Consider the following 23254-nt stretch of genomic DNA (forward strand, 5'->3'; position numbering starts at 1 on the left):
GAGTGGGCTGCCCAGAGAAGGGATGCCTTAAACTGGCTTTGTAGAGCTAAAGGGCTTTCCCAACAGAGGTCAAAGGAGAGGCAAAAGTCTGGGCGACGCGCTTTGGGGAACACCAGGATGAACTGGCAGGTCTGGGGCTCCATGTGAGAGCTGAAGATGGTAGAGTGGACCAGAGCCTTGACGGCTGGGCTGAAGGGCTGGGCTTTTTCCCGGGGAACTACGGCAGCAGTGTGAGCAGGATTGCAGCCACGTGTGCGGTGTTGTTTCTCCCCTTATTGAGGTCACAGGTGGAGGCTCACCCTGAGGTTCACCGCAGCCCACCTTCCCTGTGTCAAATCTCTGTACACCCACCTCTCTTGGCCTGCCTGCCACCTACTCCAGGAAGCCCTCCCAGCTGCCCCAGAAGTACAACTGAGACACGTCCCCAGGGCGTCCCACTTTCAGATGCCCCACAAACTGAGGAGGGGCAGGAAGGATAGGGTCACAGGCTCCCCCTGCCCAGGAAATGGTAACAGGAGGAACCACAGAACTTCCCCACCCCCTCAGCTTCCGTCTTCGGTGGGGAGGGTGGGTAGTGACCTTTAGCCTGAGAAGAACTGAGCTGCCTTCCGTATGGTCAAGAGATTTGATGCCCTTGAGGGGTATCTAAGGAGGATCTTGAGGGATGAGTAGGAGTTGGCAAGGGAACGATCCATTAGCTCATTTAACAAACACATTTATTAATAAGAACATTTTTTCACCAATAAGAGCATTTTTCATTCACTCAGCCAGGACTTTCTGATGCCTCTAGAGGATCATTTGAGGATGTTTTGAAGGATACATAGTGGTGACCATTTTGTAAAGTATAGAAATATTGAACTAATGTATATTATATATATATTATATACTGATATAATGCTGTAGGTCAATATTTATTCAATTAAAAAAACATTAATTTATTTGGCTCTGCTGGGTCTTAGTGGGCTTCTCCCGGCGGACTACAGTCTATGATGTCAGACTGCTTAGCAGACACAGGTGGCACCAGCAGGTAAAGAACCTGCCTGCCGACGCAGGAGACATAAGACACGTGGGTTCGATCCCTGGGTCGGGAAGATCCCCTGGAGGAGGAAATGGCAACCCACTCCAGGATTCTTTCCTCGAGAATCCCATGGACAGAGGAGCCTGGCGGGCTACAATCCCTGGGGTTGCAAAGAGGCGGACACGACTGAGAGACTAAGCACAGCACGTGATGGGTCTTAGTAGAGGCATGTATTGGGCTTCCCTGGTGGCTCAGAGGTTAACGCGTCTGCCTCCAATGCGGGAGACCCGGGTTCGATCCCTGGGTCGGGAAGATCCCCTGGAGAAGGAAACAGTAACCCACTCCTCTTGCCTGGAGAATCCCATGGACGGAGAAGCCTGGTAGGCTACAGTCCACGGGTCGCAAAGAGTCGGACACGACTGAGCGACTGAACGGAACGGAGAGGCATGTATGTGTTGCTAAGTCGCTTCAGTCGTGTCTGACTCTTTACGACTCCATGGACTGTAGCCCACCAGGCTCCTCTGTCCGTGGGACTCTCCAGGCAAGAATACTGGAGTGAGTTGCCAATTTCTCCTCCACGGGATCTTCCCGACGCAGGGACCAAACCCGCGTCTCTTGCGTCTCATCTTGCGTCTCCTTCATTGGCAGGCGGGTTCTTCACCACTAGCGCCACCTGGCGAAGTAGCGGCATGTGGGGTCTTTTTTCAGTTGCAGCGTGTGAACTCAGCTGCACGTGAGATCTAGCTCCCTGACCAAGGATCAAATCCGGCCACCCTGCATCGGGAGCATGGAGTCTTAGCCACTGGAACCCTCAGGGAAGTCCCTTATTCAATTTTTTTTTTTTAAAGAATACATACAAAGTGTGTGTGTTGGTTGCTCAGTCATGTCTGACTCTTTGTAACCCCATGGACTGTAGCCCCCCAGGCTCCTCTGTCCATGGGATTTTCCAGGCAAGAATACTGGGTAGCCATTCTCTGGTCCAGGGTGTCTTCCTGACCCAGGGATCAAATCTGGGTCTCCTGCATTGCAGGCAGACTCTGTATCAACTATCAGGGAATCAAATAATAGAGAGCTTTTTGCATACTTACATCCCAATTATTGTGGAGAGTAATATACTGAAAAACTATTCATTGTTTATCTGAAATGAAATGTAACTAGGTGTCCATATGAGTTTGGTAGAACTGCCATAACAAAATATCACAGTCTGAGTGATTTCAACAACAGAAATTTTCTTCCTTATAGTTCTAGAGGCTAGAAGTCTAAGATCAAGGTGTTGGCAGGTTTGATTTCTTCCAGGGTCTTTCTCCACAGCTTGAAAATGGCATCTTTTCCTCTTGTCTTCACATTGTCTTTCCTCATAAATATTTGTATACTAATCTCCTCTTCTTGACAGTCTGAGCCCCCAGGGAAGCCGGTAACCTCCTCTTCTTATAAAAATATCAGCCATATTGGATTAGGACCCACCCATATGACCTCATTTTACTTTAATCACTTCTTCAAAGTCCTTGTCTCCAAATACATTCAGAGGTACTGGGGGATGAGGATTTCAACTTACAAATCTGGGGAGAACGCAAATCAACCCCTAACAGTGACTGCTTTGGAAAACAGTTTGGTGGTTTTTTTAAACATTTAACAGCAGGGTTACCACGCATGCGTGCTAAGTCCCTTTAGCCGTGTCTGACTCTTTGTGGCCCCATGGACTGTAGCCCCAAGGCTCCTCTGTCCACAGGATTCTCCAAGCAAGAATATTGGAGTGGGTTACATGCCCTCCTCCAGGGGATCTTCCTGACCCAGGGATCAAACCTGGATTTCTTACATCGCCTGCATTGGCAGGCAGGTTCTTTACCACTAGCACCACCTTGGAAGCACAAGTGACTATAGGACCCAGGAATTCCACTCCTAAGTATATTACTCTCCCAAGAGAACTGAAAGCATATTCATGTCCACACAAAAACTTGTAATACAGGTGATACATGAATGTTCACAGCAGCACTCTTCACAAGAAGCAAAAAGCAGAATAACTCAAATATCCATTAATGGATAAATGAATAAACAAAATACTATCCATGCAGTGGAATATTATTCACCCCTAAGAAGGAAAGAAGTGGCATTTGCTGCAATGTGAACGAATCTTGACAACATCGTGCTGAGTGAAAGAAATCAGACACAAGAGACCACATGTTGTGCGATTCTATTCATGTGAAATGTCCAGAAAGGCAAATTCTCAGAGACAGAAAGCAGATTGGTGTTTACCAGGGGCCAAGGGGAGGGGGATGGGGAGGTGACAGCTTACTAGTGTAGGGGTTCTTTTGGGGTTGATGAAAGTGTTGTGGAGTTAGATAGTGGTGCTGATTGCACAACTCTGTGAATATGTCTAAAAACCACAGAATTGTGCACTTTAAAAAGGTAAGCTTTAGGGTAGGCAAATTATATGCCAATTTCAACACATGTATGAGAAAAACAAATTTTGTCTTGGAGTCCTGTATTATTTTTTTTTTACAGGCTTCCCTGGTGGCTCAGTGGTAAAGAATCCCCTGTCAATGCAGGAGACATGGGTTTGATCCCAGTGTTAGGAAGATCCACTTGAGAAGGAAATGGGAACCCACTCCAGTATTCTTGTCTGGGAAATTCCATGGACAGAGGAGCCTGGCGGACTATAGTTCATAGGGTTGCAAATTGTCAGACACAACTTAGCGACTAAACAACAACAACCTATATTTTTTTATGTGCTCAGTCTGGCTACCATAGCTTGGTGGGATCTTACAATACCTCACAGACGATCAGCCAGGTCACCTCCAACCTGAGGATGTAGTCATGTCAGGTGGAACATTAGGGTAAAAGAAGGAACCTGCAGCTGCAGAGACAGCGGGAGTTCCAGGGAAAGAGAGAATGCAGATGCCACCTTGGGACTTTAGGCTTTTTCCAGCCTCCCTTTCCCTTCTGCAAAGTCACGGTGAACAATTACCATCAGATACCTTTGAGGGGAGGTCCTCATGAAGCATTTAGTTGGGTGCTCAGTTGACACTCAGCAAAGGCAGTCATCATCAAAAAAGAAACTGATAACTACAGTGGCTGCTTATTCTTCTAAATAAAGTTTTATTGGGACAAGGGCCAGGATTGGAGTGAGGCAAGCATTCAGAGTCATGCAAGGGCAGAGTCTGATCCTGTATTTAGAATGTTGATGTCTAGTTCATCATGCATTTTTGCGTTAGCTTTGATTCTTTATACTCTTGTTTTTAAAATGTTGTGTATCTTAAGGATTTTTTTTTCTGTGTGAGCCCTTGTTAAATTTTGAACAGCAGTGAATACCCCACCCACCTCACCCTTTTTGTGTGCCCCAGGCACATGGATCCTGAGCCTCAGTTTCCTCATTCGCAAAATGGGGATGATTCTCTCTTCTAGGAAGATGTATTGCAAAGTGTTTACTTGTAGGCTCTAGGGGCGGGGCGGGGCCTGGAAGGGCGGGGCAGGCTCTACCGAAAGGGGCGGGCCTTTCGTAACCGGCTCCTGGAGAGGGGCGGGGTCAGGCCTCGTCAGCTGACCTGTTTGGCCAATGGCGCGGGGGGGGTGGGGCCTGGCTGGCTGAGGCGGGGCCGGGCGCCGGCCGGCAGTGCGGACTAGCGGGCGATGGACGAGCCGAGCCTCCTGCGGCGCCGTGGGCTCCAGGTGAGGCCCCGTGGGAGCGGGCAGAGATCGCTGGTGGAGTGAACCTGCCTGGGTGCGGGATCGGGGCTTGGACCGACGAGGGGGAAGCCGAGGCAGAGGGAGGGGCGCGCTCCGGGGGCTCCTGCTTGTGCACTCACATCTCAAAGTGCTTTCCGCTAGGTGAGAAGAAGGTCTGCCCATTTGCCATATGGAGAAACTGAGGCTCCTTGGGGGAAAGGGGCTGAGGGTTTCGCTCTCTCCACCAGGAGCTCTAATAATACGAGCAACGACAGCCTTTGAGCGCTCATCGTATGTTCATGTCGTTGGTGTTAATCCTTTAACTAGTGATATGTTGTATGAATCTTTTTACTAGGGATATAGTAATATTAATTAATGTGTATTAATACGTGCTTCGTGCTTTCGCAGCGCCATCACATCCCTGTCTCAGCTCACCCAAAAGGAAAGATGGGGAGGCTGGGGCTGTCAGGCAGCCCTTTCGTCCGACAAGGAAACTGAGGCTCCAGTCTAGGAAAGTCACAATCCCGAGGTCGCCCAGCGGCATGTAATTTGCCCACCCTTAACCAGCTCTCTGGTGCACCGGCCACTGCCAACTGGCTGCGTGGCCTGGGGAGTGGGGGCAGGGGCGGTGGGACGCACTCTTGCGTCTCCGGACTTCAGTTTCCCCATTCACTCTAAGGGCTCTCCTTTTCTGACCCCTGGCCTCGGGTTTGTGTTGGGGAGGCAGCGCCACGAGGAGATAAGAAAAAAGGCATCACAGCTAGCAGAGGCTGACATTCCAGTGTGGGTGACCTCTGGCGGCAACTCCTTTGATCTCTCTGGACCTCAGTTTCCCCGTCTGTTCAATGGGAATTTAGACAATCTAGCCCTTTCCCTCGAGCTTAGACCACACATGTAGAAGCCACCAGTTGCAAGTGGGGAAACTGGGATTCATCATTTACCCAACAAACATTTATTGAGTGCCTCCTTTAGTCTCCTGGCTCCAAGAGGCAGCAGTGGTGGTGAGGGGTGTTCACCCCTGGAACTGCCCTCCTGGATCTCCCAGCCTGTTGGGGGAGATGAATGCCTGAGCAGCGGTGACCCCGCCTAGAGGTCAGGTGCCCTGGGGCACCCTCAGGCACCCCTGGAGATGGTACCTGAACTGATGGTTGCCAGTGGCTTTGGGACAGAGAAGGCAGCCCCTGGTGGCAGGGCAGGGGGTTGGTGTTTGGGGAATGAATGAGGCTGAGAGAAGCCAGAAAGGACAGGGGTGGGGAAATGGGCACTGAAGCTGAGGAGAATGGGGAAAGGCAGGCCTTGAACCTGGCTTCCAGCCCGTGAACTTGTCTGAAGGTGAAGGGGGGTGCGGTCACCTGGATTTGGGTTGGGGAACAGGGAGGGTGTGGGTAGAGCTGCAAGGCAGAGACCCTGATGGCAGGGGGAAGGAGGGGGCAGGAGAACGGCAGGGGTCATTGCCTGAGCCAAGATCAGGGGACCCTGAGCACAGACGAAGGGATGCAGCTGGACCAGTGAGCACTGGGGAACCAGGCCCCGCCCAGAGCCCCAGATAGATTTGAGCCCCACCCGCAGCCTCTTAAAATAGAGAAACTGGCTTCGGGTAGGCGAATGGGGGTGCAACTGACGTCAGAAAGTGGGGGCCTGTTCCATGGGAGGAGGTACCCATTCCCTGAGGACGAATCCCATGTTACAAATGGGGAAACTAAGGCTCATAGAATCATAGGCTCTGTCCAGGTGTCCCAGTGGGTAATAGAGTCAGGATCTGAACCCACACAGACCTGGCTCTCCCTCCAGACCAACCCCACATTGGCAGGACTCCATCTAAGGAGGTGGAGGGACAAGTAGGTATTGCCCAGGTGAGTGAGGGCAACCTGAACAGAGGGAACAGCATGTGGAAATGCTCAGATGTATGCAAACATATGTGTCTATGGAGCAACCAGAGGCCATTTCTTAGCACTGGAACTGGGCATGTGAGATGGACTCATCTACTTCCAGGGCTTCTAGCACTGATTTTGAAGAGGTTAGACTTTCTTTCGAGGGTGATTAAGAGCTGTGGAAGGTGCTGGAGCAGGGGAGGTCATGTCAGATCTGAGAGCTTTGAAAGACTCCTTTGGAGCAGGTGGAGGTCTAAAATAGAGCCAGAAACAAGGAAAGCATCTACAGTAAAGGACCAAGTAGGAGATACAATGAAAATATTTTTAAAAATAACAGTAGAAGTGTAAATAACTACTCACATTATGGGGCACCTAAAAATGCTAAATGCATGCATTTAAGTCTCCAACAGCCCAGGGGATTATTAGCTTTATTTATCAGAGGGGGAAACTGAGGCTCAGAGAGGGAAATTAACAGCCAGGAAGTCAGAACTGAAATTCTAACTGGTCTGGCACTTGAGAGTGCAAAGATGTTGAGGATTTCGGTTTGGGGCATCAGTCACATATTCTTTTAACTGGAGCCCTGAGCGCGCACCCCGCCCCCCAAATCAGGGTCAGCCTGCTGATCAGAGTCAATCATTTATCCTGGAGGCTAATCTTTGCCACAGGTCAAAGAGTCAATTCATAAAAGTTTGAGAAAGTCATGAGCTTATTGGCCAGTCCAGACAATACATGGAGGTGTCCTGGCCAATCTGACTGTGGTGATGCAGAGTATGCTGTTAGCTGAGTGGTTTTGTTGTTGTTTAGTTGATAAGTGTGTCCAGTTCTTTGCAACTCCATGGACTGTAGCCCAACAGGCTCCTCTGTCTGTGAGATTTCCCAGGCAAGAATACTGGAGTGGGTTGCTGTTTCCTTCTCCAGAGGATCTTCCCCACCCAGGGATCAAGCCTTTGTCTCCTGCATTGGTGGGCAGATTCTTCATCGCTAAACCACCAGGGAAGCCTGACTGAGTATTTGGAGGTCATAAATAGGACCTGACTTGGCCCGTGGGCCACCAGTGTGCCTTGGCTATGGGTAAAGGGAAGAGGAGACTGGCTTTTCCTGGTTTGGGTTAAGCTCAGCCTTCTGTTTAGCGGTTGTCGGCGCCAGTTAACATAAGCTGTTATTACTAGGATTACTACCACTGTTATTCTATCATTATTTTCATTTCCCATTAGGCCCTTTGCTTCACAAATGACAGAATTTTATAACACCAGATCCCCAAACAGAGCACGCGGGGACAGAGAAATTGGCCAGTCTGCATCTGGACTTTGTCTCTGCTGCTGCTGGGGAAGCTCCCTGGAAGGACCATCTGGCATTCTCATGGCCCAGTTCCAACTATTCTCCTCCTCCAGGAAGTCCTCTGGCTGGTGCCATGCGGTCCCTACTGATCTCTCTGTCTACTCCAGCTGCCATCTTCCCATGAGACTTGGTACCCACTGGGCTGCATCCCACCTCCACCCTGGTGTTTCCCACTAGCCTGCTGGTCTAACTTGGAGACCCCTCCAGGAAGTCTTTTGGCTCCCCACTCCCTCCAGGCCCTTCTCTTCCTCTGGGTCCTTGCTAGTGCCTCCAGTGTGGGGGTGTCCATGCCTTCCCCTGTCTCCTTCAGACTGGGGATTCCTCCAGGTGGAGCTGAGGCTTCTGGTGAAGAGGCAGCATCACCCAGTCCAGAAGAGGATACCATAAATATTATCTTTAAAGGGCGGTTCCAGGGGGTTGGACCCCCCCTCCACCTCCACCCCCTTTCTAGGCGAGAACCACTCCCTGAGGAACAGCTGGCAAAGAGGAGGCTGAAGGCAGAAGCAGATGGTGCAGGGAACAGAGGGTCCGGGGGTGGTTCCGGGAGAGTTCCATGTGGGCCCAGCATTCCGCTGAGCCTATGCAGGGGGCTACTGACCTTCCCTCATCTCTCTTTGCCACTTCACATCTTTTTGTATTTTGGAAGTAAATTAAAATTTGTGGGTTAATTGTGAGTTACCAACCTCACAAAACAATTGTCTTGGTTTCCTTTTATCAAAGCCTCCCCCAGCATCAGGCCCTGAGCCTGCTGCTTGACTCCTTCAGGGCCCTATGTAACTGGACCATTTCCAAACAAGGAAACTGAGGCTCAGAGGGATGCAGTTGTTTGGCGGAGATCATACAGCCCAGATTGGGGAGCCAGACTGGGAACCAAGAACTGTCAGGATCTTAGAAGGAAATGGCTGTGATGGTGTATGTGTGTGTGTACACGTGTGGGCACAGCAAAAACCCCTGAGCTCAGATCCCAGCTCCTCACTGTTTTGTGGGTTAGTAGGGGAAGGAGGAAGCTGGCATAAGAACTCACAACAATTGGAGGGGGCCAGTGGAGCCCCTAATGGTGGTGGGTCTGGGACTGTTTGCCCTGCACGATACTGAGCTCTCCATCCCTGGAGGTATTCAAGCAAACAAGGAGACCTCAGGTTGGCAGGTGAGCCTCCTCCAATCTTGAAGGGCTCTGACTTGATTTTCTGAGCTCAAGGTAGTTGGGGGTCCAGCCTCGGGGCTTCGCCCCACCCCTGCAGATCCATCTCTTCCTCTGCTGGACACCCTGTCAACCCTTCCCAGCCCTGTCATCTCCGGGCCCAGCAGCTTCCGGCCCCCTCCAATTGGCTGCGGGGGCTGATGACGTCATTGTTGCCATGACGAACGCCCAACTCTAGATGTGGGCAGCCCTGAACCCACCGAGATAAAAATAGTTGTGCATCCTCGACGCTACCACCCCAGCGTGTGTGTTTGTGTGTGGTGTCCAGAGACCTGGATTCCCGACCCTACCTCAGTCAAGAGATGTGGGCAGCTGCTGCCCTCCGCGCTCAGTTACCCTGCCTGTAAAAAGGCCTCAGCTCCTGGTACGTAGTAGAGGCTCAGTGAATGTGAGTAAAATTTAGCGAGTATTGTGATAGTCTGCGAAGGCCCTTGCTAAATTCAAAAATAACACAACAACAACAGGCGACGGTAATAATTTCTGATCATTTTTACTCCAGACCCCACTTTACATTATCTCCACATTACACATGGGGAAATCAAAGCACAGGGGGTACCAACCACTTGGCTCAGGGTCCCACAGACAGGAAGAGATAATAGATCTGGACCCAGGTCTGAGTGTCCTCGGATTCTAAACTTGTGCTACACAGCCTTTTGAGAATTAAAAAGTCCTCTTGGGCAAACCACATTTGAGGATGGACTCTGGGATCACAGTGGACCCCAAGCATAGGGATTTCTTGTATATGGTAGGGACACCCAGGATTGGTGCAGATCAGCTTGCTGAGTTCTGCATCTTCAATAGGGTTTGTGCACCCATTGATGACCAGGACCCAAACCTGCCTGGATATTGCAGAGGGTGAGCAGAAATGGCTTTCAGAGCTGGGAGGGCACAGGGCAAGGATGATGCAGGAATCTCCCTTTCTTCAATTGTTGCTATTCAGTCGCTAGGTTGTGTCTGACTCTTTGCGACCCCATGGGATGCAGCACACCAGGCTTCCCTGTCCTTCACTATCCCCCGGAGTTTGCTTAAATTCATGTCCATTGAGTCAGTGATGCTATCTAATCATCTCATCCTCTGTTGCCCCCTTCTCCTCCTGCCCTCAATCTTTCCCAGCATCAGTGTCTTTTCCAATGAGTCAGTTCTTCACATCAGATGGCCAAAGTATTGGGGCTTCAGCTTCAGCATCAGTCCCACCAATGAATTCACAGGTTGATTTCCTTTAAGAATGACTGATTTGATCTCCTTGAAGTCCAAGAGACTCTCAAGAGTCTTTTCCAGCACCACAATTTGAAAGCATCAGTTCTTCTGCTCTCAGTCTACTTTCCTCAGTAGAATATTAGTATTTAACCACTACTGATATAGTTCTTTGTTAAATCAACTAATTTATTTTAAATAATGAAGTTATTTTTAATGTAAGGAGTCTGAGAGGGCTTCCTGGAGGAAAGGATGTTTGAACTGAGACCTGAGGGATGAACTTCAATTAACTAGCACCAGAAGGGAGGGAAAGTGGTCCTAACAGAGGATACAGCTGGTGCAAAGGCCCTGAGGCAGGGCTGAGTTCAGTGTATGGGGTGAGCAGAAAAGAGGCACTGGTTAGAACAGGGTGAACAAGGGGCCAACTGGGAGATGAGGTGAGTGGAAGGCTAGGGAAACGAGGGGTTTGTCTCCTTGGGAATGACTCCTGTTTTCTTTTCAGAAGGAGCTGAGCCTACCACGCCGGGGACGTGGGTGAGTTCACCTGGGGCCAGTTGGCTGGGTGGAGCCCTGTGGTCCTGGGCACAGATATTTCAGCGGCAGCATCTGAATTGTGTTATTTAATAATTACTACAAAGCTTCTCACCTTGATCCTGCCCTGCCCCCCTTCCCCGCTGGTGTTTGCAAAGTACTTCACAGGCACCTCACCGCAGGCTGGGAGGTGAGGTGCAGATCATGCCAGTTTGCAAACGGGAGCCGGAAATGCATAAGAGTTGCATCACTGGCTCAAAAGCACCCAACTTGAAAGGGTGGTATCCAGGGTCCAAACTATAGAATTCCAATCAGGTGTCCTGGAATCGGCTTGCATGCCTCCCATGACAGAAAGCTCACTCTATTTCAGGGAACATCGGTGGAAAATCATAGGATTCGGGGTCACATTAATGTTCCCGGTGGTTGGCATTGTGAGATCCCTCAAACTCAAAGAAGATTTGTTAAGTGTCTTCACTGGTTTGTTGATGTTGTTTAGTCGCCAAGTCATGTTCCACTCTTTGTGACCACCTGGACAGTAGTCCACCAGGTTCCTCTGTCCATAGGGTTTCTCAGGAAAGAATACTGGAGTGGGTTGCCGTGCCCTTCTCCAGAGGATGTTCCTGACCCAGGGATCGAATCTGTGTCTCTTGTGTCTCTTGCATTGGCAGGCGGATTCTTTATCACTGAGCCACCTGAGAAGCCCCCAGGTTTACATAGGTTTATTTATGTTGGCTTCCCTGGTAGCTCAGTTGATAAAGAATTCGCATGCAGTGCAGGAGACTGCCTGCAATATAGGAGACGCAGGATTGATCCTTGGGTCAGGAAGATCCCCTGGAGAAGGGAATGGCTACCCACTCCAGTATTCTTGCCCCGGAAATCCCATGGTCAGACAGCCCGGTGGGCTACAGTCCATGGGGTCACAAAGAGTTGGACACGAGCAAAGCCACTTAGCAGCACCGGTGGGAAAACCAAAGTCCAGGAAGGGGAGGAGTTTGCCTTGTGCTGGTGGTCTGGGGAAGTGTGACGGCAAACACTCCCTCTTTGGAGGCTTGGAAGCTGCGTTTGCCTGAGTTGAGGGTGGGAATTCCCTTGCGCCTCAGTGAAATCACTCCCTCAGTAAACTTCTTTTTGAGTATCTACTGTGTACGAGGTTCTGTTCCAGGCACAGGCGACAGGGTGAGAAGTCAGTGCTGGACCCTGTCATGTAGCTTGCACTCTCTTCGACAAAATGATGAAGTGATGTTCTATAGCATGTATAGCATGTGTGTGTGTGTGCGCGCGCGCTTACGTGCACGCTCAGTCATATCTGGTTTTTGCAACCCCATAGACTGTAGCCTCCCAGCTTCCTCTGTCCATGGGATTTTTCAGGCAAGAATACTGGAGCAGGTTGCCATTTCCTACTCCAGGGGATCTTCCTGACCCAGCGATTCAACCCCTTGTCTCTTGGTCTCTTGTATTGGCAGGCTGATACTTTACCACTGTGGCACCTGGGAAGTGATGTTATACAGGGGAGAAATTAGAAGCGGACAGAGGGGGCTGGAGGGTGGCTTTAGAGGAAGTGACATTTGAGACTCGATCTGGAAGAGGAGGGAGAGAGGCCAGGGGAAAGGGTAGGGGGAACAGCATTCCAGGTAGAGAGAACTGCATGGTCGAAGGTCCTGAGGTGCGAACTAGCTTACTACTGGAGAAACAGCATGGAGACAGGACTGGAGAGAGAGGGAAAGGGGTAGATCCTGGGGGCTGGATGAGAGTTTGAAGTCTGGTGGTGGGGCTGGTGTCAGAGTAGCCCCCAAGTCCAGACCCTCTCTTGTTGGACGGCGGGTAGTGCAGCAGGTGGGGAGGGACCTGCGGGCCCCGGTAGGGGCGGGGCTTGGACGCCGCCCGGAAGGCCGGCACTGTCCCCAGCCTTTGCTCAGGCTGGGGGCGGGGTGGTGGGCGGTGAATCAGTCCAAACTGCAGAGGGCAAGGTCCGGGACCACGGCGTAGGACCAGGACAAACACTCCCTGAAGGTTGCCTACTCTTAGCCACCTGCGGTGTGCCTGACTTGTTCTAACCAGGATTTCTGGGGGGCTGCGGCCAGACATAGACAACCCCAGACTTTCGGGAATCTGGGCTGGGCGGGAGGGAGGCTGGGGCTCGGAGCGCCGGAGGTCCACTTGTATCAGGGGGGCTGGTGGGGCCGAATTCGGATATGAATGAGGGCGATAACGGCCCTGGCAGAGGGAACCCAGGGAAGCAAAGGCCCGGAGGCGTGGTCGGGGCCTCCGGTGTGCCGGGAGATGCTGACACCTGCTGCGGGTGGCTAGGGACGCGGGGCTGAGCCCCGGCGGCGGTGGCCAGTGGGAGGATAGGGGCGGGGCACGCTCAATCCCGGGTCAAGAGACACCCCGCCGCTTGCACCGAGGGCGGGGCTGGGCGAGCGCCGGGTCTCAGCCGGGAAGGGGCGGGGCCAGTTGATGGAGCAATGAACCCGGTTGAGAAGGCAGTGACCGCCCTTCCTTTCCGACTGTGCAGCTCAGTGACTCGAAGCCCGGCACCCTCGCCGGTCCTTCCTGGGAGAAGGTGGCACCGTTGCCTCCTGCCTCCGGCAATCCGATCTTTCCTGCTAGGCTGGGCCTGCGCGTAGGTGCAGGGCTCGGAGCCCCGCCCCTGGGCGGAGAGAGCCCGCCCTCCCCGCCCCCCGCAGCCCAGCCCCCACTCCGCGTCCGCCTCGCCTGCTAGGCGTGCTGTCCTGGCGTCCTGTGTCTGTCCGTCCGGTTGCGACACGATCAGGGCGGCCACGAAGGGGGCGTCAGTACTCGGTCGCGGTCTCATAGGCGCGGCCTCGGCATGAAGTCCCGCAGGGACAAGCTGCACATCCCGGCGCTGACCCTCGAGTGAGTGCTTGACCCTGGAAGGGGAGAGGGAGGGGAAGAGGGGCAGGGTGACAACCACCCTTCCTCCGCGTCTCTGTTCAAGTCGCCCCGAATCGCACCACCGCCTCCGGGGAGCCCTCCCGGGTCATCGGTCTGGCCCCGCCCTCGTGGCCTACGGTAGACCCAGTATCCCCAGCCTCAGGCCCCTTCTCCCTAAGGGAACCACGCCCTGGTCCCGTCTCCAACCTCACGCAGGGGCCGTTGCCAGGTTCACCGTCCCCGGCCTCTTTCTTTGCAGTCTGTCTCCAAGCAGCCAGAGCCCGTCCTTGCTGAGTCCCAGCAGCCCCTGCAGCCCCTGCAGCCCCTCGCTGGGCCTGCACCCCTGGAGGTAAGTGGCAGTGCAGGCGGGCGGGCACGGACACTGCCCTGGCACCCCAGAGACTTGGAAGCCGCCCAGATCCAGCTCCCTCCCCCAAGGTACTGTGGGCTGGTGACAGGGACTCTCGGGCCTCAGTTTACCCCTCCATAAAATGACACTGTGATCCACACTAGGACCATGATGGGAAAATTCCATATTCAGTCAGAGCCAGCAGGCCCCCCTTCTGGCAGATGGCCAGGGCGAGACAGGTGCTGGGTTCCCAGCCTGTTCAGGCCCTTGATGAATTGGCCTGGCCTCCTGGGCTGTGACCCAGCAGAAGCTGGCCTGAAAACTCCTCCCTCTGAATGTACACACACACTCACTCACTCACTCACTCACCCCTAAGGCTGAGAGTCCACCATTGGAGCCCCAGCACTGAACTAAACCAGGCAGAGTGGTATAGGGAGAAAAGAACCAGCTTGACTGAGCACCAGCTCTCTACCAAATGCCTTCTTTCCCCTCCACAACCTTGGGAGAGAAGCGCCCTTTCTGATCCCATTTCCAAGCAGAGGAAACTGAGGTTCAGAGAGGAGACATCAGTTCTCCTGGTTCAGTATGTCTGGGGTCTAAGTGTCCGGACCAGCTTTGCATCAGAGTCTGTTAAGAGTTTGAATTACCCTCAGTAACTGGAGAAGTGGGCATCTCAGGGTCTTGCCCCTGTACAGGAAAGAACATCAAGGTTATAATGGGCTCCTCGCACAGCTTGGGCAAAATTTAGGGAGGTGACAGAGGTACAGGTCAGTGATGTCTAGAATTTGATGGCATATCAACCATTTACACCTTAGTATGAATGAGCTGCTCAGACTCTTTCCCTGGGCCTTTAATGGAGAGAAGAGAGAACACTTTGGAGCGCACTCAAGGTGCTGGGCATCTACTGTGTGCAAGGGGCTAAAGGCATAGCTGTGAACCAGAGGAGCATAGTTTCTTCCTCATGGGGCTCTCAGGCAGTTCTCAGGCAGTAGGCAATGAACAGTGGCATGGGCAAACAAGACACATTCAGAGGGAGATGGTGTCTGAGCCAAGGCCTGAACAGAGCTAGGGGAAGGAAGGCACCAACAGAGAGAAGTGCACTTGCAGAGGTCCTGAGACAGGACCAAGACTTATTTTTTTATTTATTTATTTATGGCCACGCTCCCCGCACTATGTGGGGTCTTAGTTCCCCAACCAGGGATCTAATCCACACCCCTTGCAGTAGAAGCACACAGTCTTAACAACTAGACCACTAGGGAAGTCTCAGGACCAAGATTTTTAAAGCCTCTGTGGCCACCTTGGGGGAAGAAAGGTTGGCTGGGGACAGGAGATAGGAATGGAGGTGACGGAGGCAGGGAAGTGGCTAGGGCAACATCCAGGTAGGAGATGGTGTGATCTGGACCAGGCTGGGGTGCCTCAATGGAAGGCAGAGATGGTGTCGCCCCCTGTTTAGCAGAGGAGGAGATTACAGCTTAGGACCTCTGTGTTGTCCAGGGGCACCTTGGGAGAGAGTATCAGGCCAGATCTGACTCTTGAGTCTTTGGCCTCAACCCCAGGTGAGGACCGGATGAGGAGGGACCTGTTGAAAGCAGATAAGCCAGTTTTACCAGGAGGAAATGGAGGAAGAGAGCTTGGGGCCAAAGCTGAGTCCGCTGGTCCCCTTTCTCGCCACCAGGGGGCAGCAGAGCCACATTGGCTTGGGCCAGGCAAAGAACCGGTCCCTGTCTCTGCTCTGAGCACTTTAGGAATAAGCCCACACTTGTCCCCTCAGCCTCCAAAGCCCTATGGGTCCAGCCCACAGTGTGCCAGTAACTGTGTAAATAGGAAAGAGTTAGGTGGACACTGAAGCACCCCTCCACCCCCGCCCATCCGTCTCTCTCCGGAGCTCACCTGACTATTCATGTGGCTTCCCGGACTGCCAGAGTATAACCTGGTCCAGCCTCAGGGCCTTTGCATTTGCTGCCCCCCTCCACTGCCTAGAGCTCCATTTTCTCCATTTACTCCTTTCTTCATCTGTCAAGTCTCTGTCAAGATCTCAGATAGGAAGCCTTTCCTCGCCTCCCCACCCCTGCCCCACCATAAGGGCCCCAAGCCCCACTTACATTCATGTTTTGCATCCTGACCCCACCATGAGTGTGATGCGGTGGGTCTTAGTTACAGCACTCATGCTCCTGGTTGATGCATGCGGGATCTTTCGTTGCAGTGCACAGGTTTCTCTCTAGCTGTGGTACTCGGGCTTAGGATGTAAACTCAGTAGTTAGGGCGGGGTCAGTTGCCCCACAACATGTGGGATCCCAGTTCCCCAACCAGGGATTGAACCCCTGTCCCCTCCATTAGATGGCAGATTCTCAACCACTGGACTACCAGGGAAGTCCCTCTATGTTTTCTTGTGTGATTATGGGGTTGTTTTTTTCACGCAAAGGTTTGGGAGCCCCTTGAGGGCCTGACTTCATCTGTCCTGGTCATCCTATAACCTCAGGCACAGCCTGGTAGACAGCAGGTGCTCAGTTAATGCTTGGGGCACAAATAGGAAGCGGCTGGGAGGGCGCCACCCATGTTGGGGTGCAGGGAGCAGATTGAAGAGAAGGTCTTGAGTTGGGTCCATATGGCCAAGGGGACAACAGAGAGGCTGTTCCAAGCAGGAACAGTGTTGTCAAAGGAGGGTTCCCTCTGGCCTTGGATACCAAGGACAGTAAGGGTTTAGATTTTCTACTGAGGGTACTGGGAACCCTGCAGGGTATGGGGCTTGGAGGGGTGTGGACAGCTCATGGGCAGGTGGAAGGGGATGCAATGGTCTGACCGATGTGGGGTCAGGAATGTCCGTATGTCCACCGAGGGCTTTCATGTTTACACGGTTACTGGCATAGGCAGAGAGAGGCAAAGCCCTAGGCACAAAGCTAGGATCTGAACCCTAGGAAAGGGATTAACCCAGGAGTGCGGATTTGCTGTAAAATGATGAGCCATGGAGGGTGTGTGAGCAGGGGAGAACCTTGATCTGGTGGGTGGTGGGCTGGTGCTGGAGATTACTGGCTCAGCTAGCCTTTCACGGGAGGTCTTTGCCATGGCCATGGGTCCCCTGAATTGCCAGCTGTAGCCTGGTCTGCAGAGGAGGAAACTGAGGCCAGATGGGCGTGGGAGAAGCAGCTGCTGGGGATGCCAGCATTGTGGGCGTAATGGGAGGCAGGCAGGCAGTGCAGGCTGGGAATGATGGGCAGCTCCTTTCCTAACTGTGTGCAGAAGTGTCCCTGGCACATGTGATGGGGGGGCAGGGAGGAGCTTGTGGATATAGCGTGTTAGCGTATGGTGCATGAGACCATGACTTCATCCCTACTTGGGTTCCTAGACCTATGGGACCGCAAATTCCTCCCAGGCAGGAGCCTCCGTTTCCTGTTCGTGGCTCTGGCTAAATACCTGAGGATCCAGGGTAACCTCTCTTATCCTCATCTCTTCATCTGACCCCTTAACAGCACCTCTTCTTTAGCCTCAGAATACATCCAGAATTTACCCACTTCACTCTATGGCCCCACCCTGGGCCAGCCCTCAGTATCCCCCTCATAGGCCCTGTTACAGCTCCTCACTAGCCTCCTGACACCTTCCACTCCTGCCCCAACAGCTCCTGTTCCCCATGGCAGACATGAGGGAGGATGTTTCACAATACTCCGGATCACACCCTTCCTCTGCTCACACATCCTCCATGGCTCCCTATTGCCCCTGCAATAAAACTGCCATCCTCCTTGCAGCCCACAAGGCCTGTGTGGAGAGTCTTGCTGGTATCTTCCTCTCAGCCCTGCCTCAGGGCCTTTGTATGAGCTGTGCTCTCTGCCTGAGATGCTTTTTCTCCATGGCTGGCCCCTCTGGCTTCTCAGTGTGTGGCTGGCTGCAGTGTCACTTCAGAAAGGCTAAAGTTGTCCTTTGTCAGTGTTACCCCTGTTCTTTGCTTTCCTTGACTTCAGAAATTAACTTGTTCATGTAATTGTTTCCTGTCTACTCTCTGCCTCCCTTCCCAGACTAGGGACCCTGCCTGCAGGGATTATTTGTGCCCTGCATCCCCAGTGTTCAGTACAAAGGGTGTTTTTTTAAGTGAACGAGTGGCTAGGTCTGGGTTGTTTGAGCCTCAGTCTGGAGGGCCTGGGGAGACACTCAGCAATATCTGGGCCACCTGAAGGTGACACCAGGCTTGGAGGGGGCAAGGTGGGGAGTCTGAGAGAGACTAGAGAAGCAAAATCAGTGGCATGATGGATGCGCAGGGTTAGGGCTGTGTACCAGCAATGCCCTCTGTATGCCTCGGTTTTCTCAGATGTGGGGTCAGGCTCCAGGTCAGTCCTGCCTGGGCTAGTTCCCAAAGTGTTGTATGGCCTGTGGAGGGTTTGCCTTCAGGATGACACTGTCCCTGATTTCCTGGGGGGGCTGTCATGAAAGTAGGAAGCATTAATTCAGTCTACTGTGTGATGCATTACATAATGAAGATACTCTGTACCCCAGCTTTGTACCAGGCACTTTCTGTGCCTCTGATTTCATTGTTATTCAGTTGCTAAGTCCTGTCTGACTCTTTGGGGCCTCATGGACTGTAGTCCACCAGGCTCCTCTGTCCTCCACTGTCTCCCAGAGTTTGCTCAAATTCATGTCCAACTGAGTTGGTGATGGTATCTAACTATCTCATACTCTGCTGCCCCCTTCTCTTTTGGCCTTCAGTCTTTCCAAGCATCAGGGTCTTTTCCAGTGAATCAGCTCTTTTATTGCATTTTCACAAATGGACCTGTGTAGATGGGGAAACAGAGGCCTGGAAGTTTACCTAATGCTACCATTTATCAAATGTTTACCAAGAGCTCTTGGAGACACAGAGTAATCTTCGTGTCAGCCCAATATTCCTCCCATTTTACAGTTGAGAATACTGAGGGTTGAGAAGTTAAATCAGGTGTCTGATTCCCAATAGTAGCCAGGCTGATGGCCTTTCCTGTCATACAGACAGGAAGAGCATATCAGGTGCTCTGACTCAGTTTGCTAAACACGCCCACTACTGGAAGATGCGGGGACAAAGAAGCCCAAGCCAGGGGAAGACAGAGCTGGACAGACACAAGAGAAGTCTTCCTGGAGGAAGGGGACACTGGATTTCGCCAGACAGGAAAGGCATTCTTAGGAGTAAAGCCAGCGTGGGCGCGGTAGCATGAGCTGAACCAGGCCACTGGATGGGTCTGAGTGCCACACTCTCGAAGGGCTTAACGCCTAGGGAGTGGGTAGAGGGAGAAGCGGTCGTATTTACATTTTGCTGAAAGAGAGCCAAGGTCTAAGGTACCGCCAACGCCCCGCCCCCGCCGCCTGCAACCCCGGCAACGTCCCGCCCCTCCGCCCGCGGCCCTGGCAACGTCCCGCCCCTCCGCCCGCGGCCATGGTAACACCACGCCCACTCGCCAGCACGCGAGTCCGCCGGCCTGGCTTCCGCGTCGCTCACCCCTCCCAGCCAGGCCAGGCCCCGCCCCCGCGCGGTCCTGGGCGGGGTTCCCGGCCTCGCTCCCGGGCGCGCGCTTCCTCCTCTCCCCATACCCACTGCCCCGCGGCGCGCCCCCCGCCCCTCACCGTGGGGCTCCGGGAGCAGATTCCACGGTGAAGGTTCGCGCCCCGCCGCCGCTGGTTGCGCCCCCGTGCCTCTCGGGCCTCTAGCGGCGGCGGCGGCACAAAGGGAAGAAGCATGTCCGACCCCAGCTACTGGACGGCGGTGGCGGCGCCCGGCCACCGGAGCCGCCTGGCCAAGGGCGCGTTGCTGCAGCGCTCCAAGAGGTAGGGGGCTTCGCGCGGACCTACCGAGTGGCGCAGCGGCCGATCGAGCAGACACGAGTTGCCGAAAGTGCGTCTCGGCAGCGCGGGGAGGGCCACAGTGCGCGGCGGTAAGGGGAAGTGGGAGGATGCTTTGGGATCTAGGTATCCCCTCGGGTCCCAGGTACCCTCCTCTCACCGCTCCTTACCCAGACTAGAGTGTCTGTCCGCCAGGGTCAGCTCAGGTGGTGACAGAGGCTGTAGGGATTTGGGACTGAATCAGGATTCGAACCTGGGTCAGTCCTCTGGCCAGACCTGGGGAGGAGCTTCTTGGAAAAACTGAGGCTCTTTGGTCCTTGGGGCCCAGTCAGCGGAAATGTTGGTTCAGAAGTAAATATTTGCTGCAGGAGGCTGGTGTGCATGTCGGTTATCGGGGGTGAAAAATCGCTTTGTTCTATACAGAGCAAAGTGGAGTCTCAGTTTCTCCTTCTGAAAAGCAGAGAAGCTAAGTGAGGGCTGTGAGCCCTGCTGGACCTGCTTGGAAATTCCAGCTCAGCCAATGTCAGGATATGTGACCTCAGGCAGTTCCTTAACCTCTCTGTGCTTAAGTGTCTCACCAGTGCTTGGTCTAGGCATTCCAGGAGAGAACACAGACAAAGGCTGAGGAATGGGACCAGCTGCTGAAGGACCTTGAATGCCCAGTTCAGGGTTCTGGCTCTTCTTCCAGAACCCGGGGAGCTGTAGAAGGCTCATGGGCACCTCAGGGATCAGGTGCCGGAAACTGACTTCAGGCCCCTCTTTTCTGACATACTTCTCAGTCTCTGTTGAACCACAAGGGTGATTATTGGAAAAACTAGGCGGCTTCTTGAGGTCCTGAGCCTTCTCCAGGAAGGGCTGAGCAAACAGTTGGTGTTCAATAGATGCTCAGGAATTGAACATACGATGGCCAGTTCCCCTTTGAGAGCTCAGATGTAGCTGTTTTTGAGAAGGCCCTGCCTGAGAGCAAGAGGGAGGAGGCCAAGTGTTTTTCCCAAATGCTGTTGAAAGTGAAAAATGATGCTTCGGGATGGAGTCCGGTGAGGGGTTGGGAGAGGATGTGGACTGTGGAGTGTGTGTGTGTTGGGGTGGGGGGTTGACAGGAAGTTTTGCAGGAACCTGTGGGTTTCACTTTTGCTTCTGCACCTCAGACTAAAGGACTATCACTGTGGCTGGTGACATCCGTGGCCTCAGTTTTCCGGGCTGGGAAATGGGTGTAGCCGGTCTCTCCCTCCTCTGGGCTTTTTGGTACTGGTGAATGTTGGTGATTTCTCTGGCGAGTCATTGCCTTCTCTCCCACCATGTACCAAGCCCTGTGAGCAATGTCGGGAGAAAGATGACAGTATACCTACCTGCCACAGTTTACCCTGTGCCCCGCCCAAAGCTGAGTACTGTGTATGCACCTTGCAAGGTATACAGATGGGGAAACCGAGGCTCAGAGGGGCAGTGGCAAGCAGAGCAGTGGGTAGGCTGAACCCCTCCCCCCTGCACATTTAGTCTCCTGAGTGGGTTGTTGACCTCGCCTTCCTTGGCCTGTATTGTGCCTTCTGCCTGGGACATCGTTCCTGGCCCTGTGAGGCCCCAGCATTTCATCTCTCCCTCTCTACGCAGTTCTGCTGAGGCCGGGCTGCGTTGGCAGCTCTGGCTGCGTGGGCTGAGGCACTTGTCGGGCGAGCAGAGCCGTTGCCAGGCGACTGCCAGGGTTGCGGGGAGAACCATGTTGCTCCCAACTTCCCTATGCCAGGGCGGGGGCTGGGGCCAGGGCCCAGGTGGGAGAAACTGGGAAAGGGCAGGAGGGAGGGGCCTGGGCCAGGGATCTGGTGGCCAGGAAGGAGCTGGGATGAAGGGAGGAAAACACGTGGGCCAAAGTTTGGCAGAACAAGATGCAACTGTGCATGATGCCGGCTTTAGGGTTTCCAAGGGTCAAATTGGCATTTTAGGGGGGGTCTCGGGGGAGGGGATTGGCCAGGAGATTGGAGCCGTGGTCCTGGGAAAAGATGCTTAATATGGAGTAGGGGGTCTGCCTCAACCCCCCAGTGGGTTCCAGGGTCCTCTCCACCCTCTGTCTTGTTTGCCAGTGTTCCTGGCAAGGCTCTGGGAGTGGGATTGTGAACACGGAAGCTGGAGAAGCAGGGCCAGGGGCTCCCGGGCTGAACTCAGGGCCATGGGGGAGTCCACCTGGGGAGCAGAGAGGGCATGGTCATGCCCCCGAAGCTGCCACCCATGGCTCCAGGTTGGGCATGTAGTTCTCTGAGCCAGGAGGCCGGGTCTGACCTTATCCCCACCTCCCCCAATAGCTGCCGCAGCGGGAACCGCAAGAGCCTGGTGGTAGGAACACCCTCACCCACCCTTTCCCGGCCCCTGTCACCGCTGTCCATCCCAACAGGTGAGTGCAGGGGGCAGGCGGGTTGGGGTGGAGGTGTGCTGTCTCCTCTCCCGCTGACTCAGTTTCCCCACCTCCTCCTCAGCAGGTAGCAGCCCCCTAGACAGTCCTCGGAATTTCTCAGCTGCCTCTGCTGTCAACTTCCCTTTCGCACGGAGGTGAGTGGTTGCCAGTTTTGGGGGATGGTGGCTGATGCCATGGGCAAGGGGCCAGGCAGGGGCCTGTGCTTGGTGGCTGGACCTGTCTCCTCATCAGCCTTTTCCCCCTCCCCTGGCCTCTGCCCTGCGGTGGTCCCCCCTCTGGCTCCCGCCCCTGGCAAACGCATGCATGCACGACCTCCTACAGCCACATCGCACGCACAGACAGGTAATTTCTAGGAGCCCTTGGGGAGGGGGTGGGGGCGGGGATGGCATGGCCTGGTCCAGGAATCTCTCACTCACTGAAAGTTATTAATTCACCTAACAAGAACTGGCAGAGGAGCTGTTGTGTGCCAGGCATTTAAATGTCACTTATTCATTCAACAACGTTTATTGCATTCCTGCTGGGTGCCATGCCCTCCGCTGGGGGGCTGAGGAATGGGAGGCTGGACTTTGGCCCTCAGGGCATCCTCAGGCTGGTGGGAGTGGCCAGCATGTACCCCAGCAGCTGCAACTCAAAGAGCAGCTTTGGTGGCAGCTGGCATCAGGGAGGACTTCCTGGAGGAGGCATCTGGAGAACAAGGAGAGAAACACAGTGGATTTGCTCACCCTGTATTCCTGTTCTTGGCCTTTGCAGAAGGTCCTTCCTCTGGCGGGGCCAGGATCTGCCAGCCGTAGTACCTGCCCTTGGTCCCCACAAACCTCAGGGGCCATGCCTCCCTTCCAACTTCTCGTTCTCCTCCCCAGGGCCGACGGCAGAAGATGGTCCCTCGCGTCGCTCCCGTCTTCTGGCTATGGAACCAACACGCCCAGCTCCACTGTCTCGGTACCCATAGTCCTACCTTGGCAGGCAGACCAGGGAGTGCCAGGTTGGGGGTGGGGGAGAC

General features: G+C 53.8%; 2 protein-coding genes across 16 annotated transcripts in view; one reads left to right on the forward strand and one right to left on the reverse strand.

The window, feature by feature from the left end:
• The window catches only part of MAST3 (microtubule associated serine/threonine kinase 3), a 46350-nt gene that overhangs the window by 2110 nt on the left and 20986 nt on the right, over window positions 1-23254 (forward strand). Inside the window, exons 1-6 of one of the 15 annotated variants that reach the window (XM_055430675.2) lie at window positions 4588-4684; window positions 10788-10819; window positions 22145-22233; window positions 22316-22388; window positions 22576-22596; window positions 23115-23193. In XM_055430675.2, coding sequence (XP_055286650.2) covers window positions 4646-4684; window positions 10788-10819; window positions 22145-22233; window positions 22316-22388; window positions 22576-22596; window positions 23115-23193 — 333 coding nt within the window. In that variant the 5' untranslated portion in view covers window positions 4588-4645. Of the gene's footprint in view, window positions 1-4587; window positions 4685-10787; window positions 10820-13561; window positions 13694-13970; window positions 14061-19422; window positions 19836-22144; window positions 22234-22315; window positions 22389-22575; window positions 22597-23114; window positions 23194-23254 lie in introns of those variants that run through there. The other 14 variants (XM_088839185.1, XM_088839186.1, XM_055430669.2 and 11 more) reach the window with 14 other exon arrangements.
• LOC148777185 (uncharacterized) lies at window positions 13182-19924 on the reverse strand. Its single transcript, XM_088838420.1, has 2 exons — window positions 19860-19924; window positions 13182-13707 (listed from the first exon to the last, which is right to left on the reverse strand). The coding sequence occupies exon 2, from the start codon at window positions 13629-13631 to the stop codon at window positions 13182-13184; it is 450 nt and encodes a 149-aa protein (XP_088694546.1). The 5' UTR covers window positions 13632-13707; window positions 19860-19924.

The sequence above is a fragment of the Moschus berezovskii genome, chromosome 8 (genome assembly GCF_049115385.1).
Source record: "Moschus berezovskii isolate FMDL1 chromosome 8, NW_MosBer_1.0, whole genome shotgun sequence".
NCBI lineage: Eukaryota > Metazoa > Chordata > Mammalia > Artiodactyla > Moschidae > Moschus > Moschus berezovskii.

Bases quoted from the DNA above. Each gene is read 5' to 3' on its own strand.
- LOC148777185 (XM_088838420.1), bottom strand. From the start codon at position 13,631: ATGAGACCGCGACCGAGTACTGACGCCCCCTTCGTGGCCGCCCTGATC.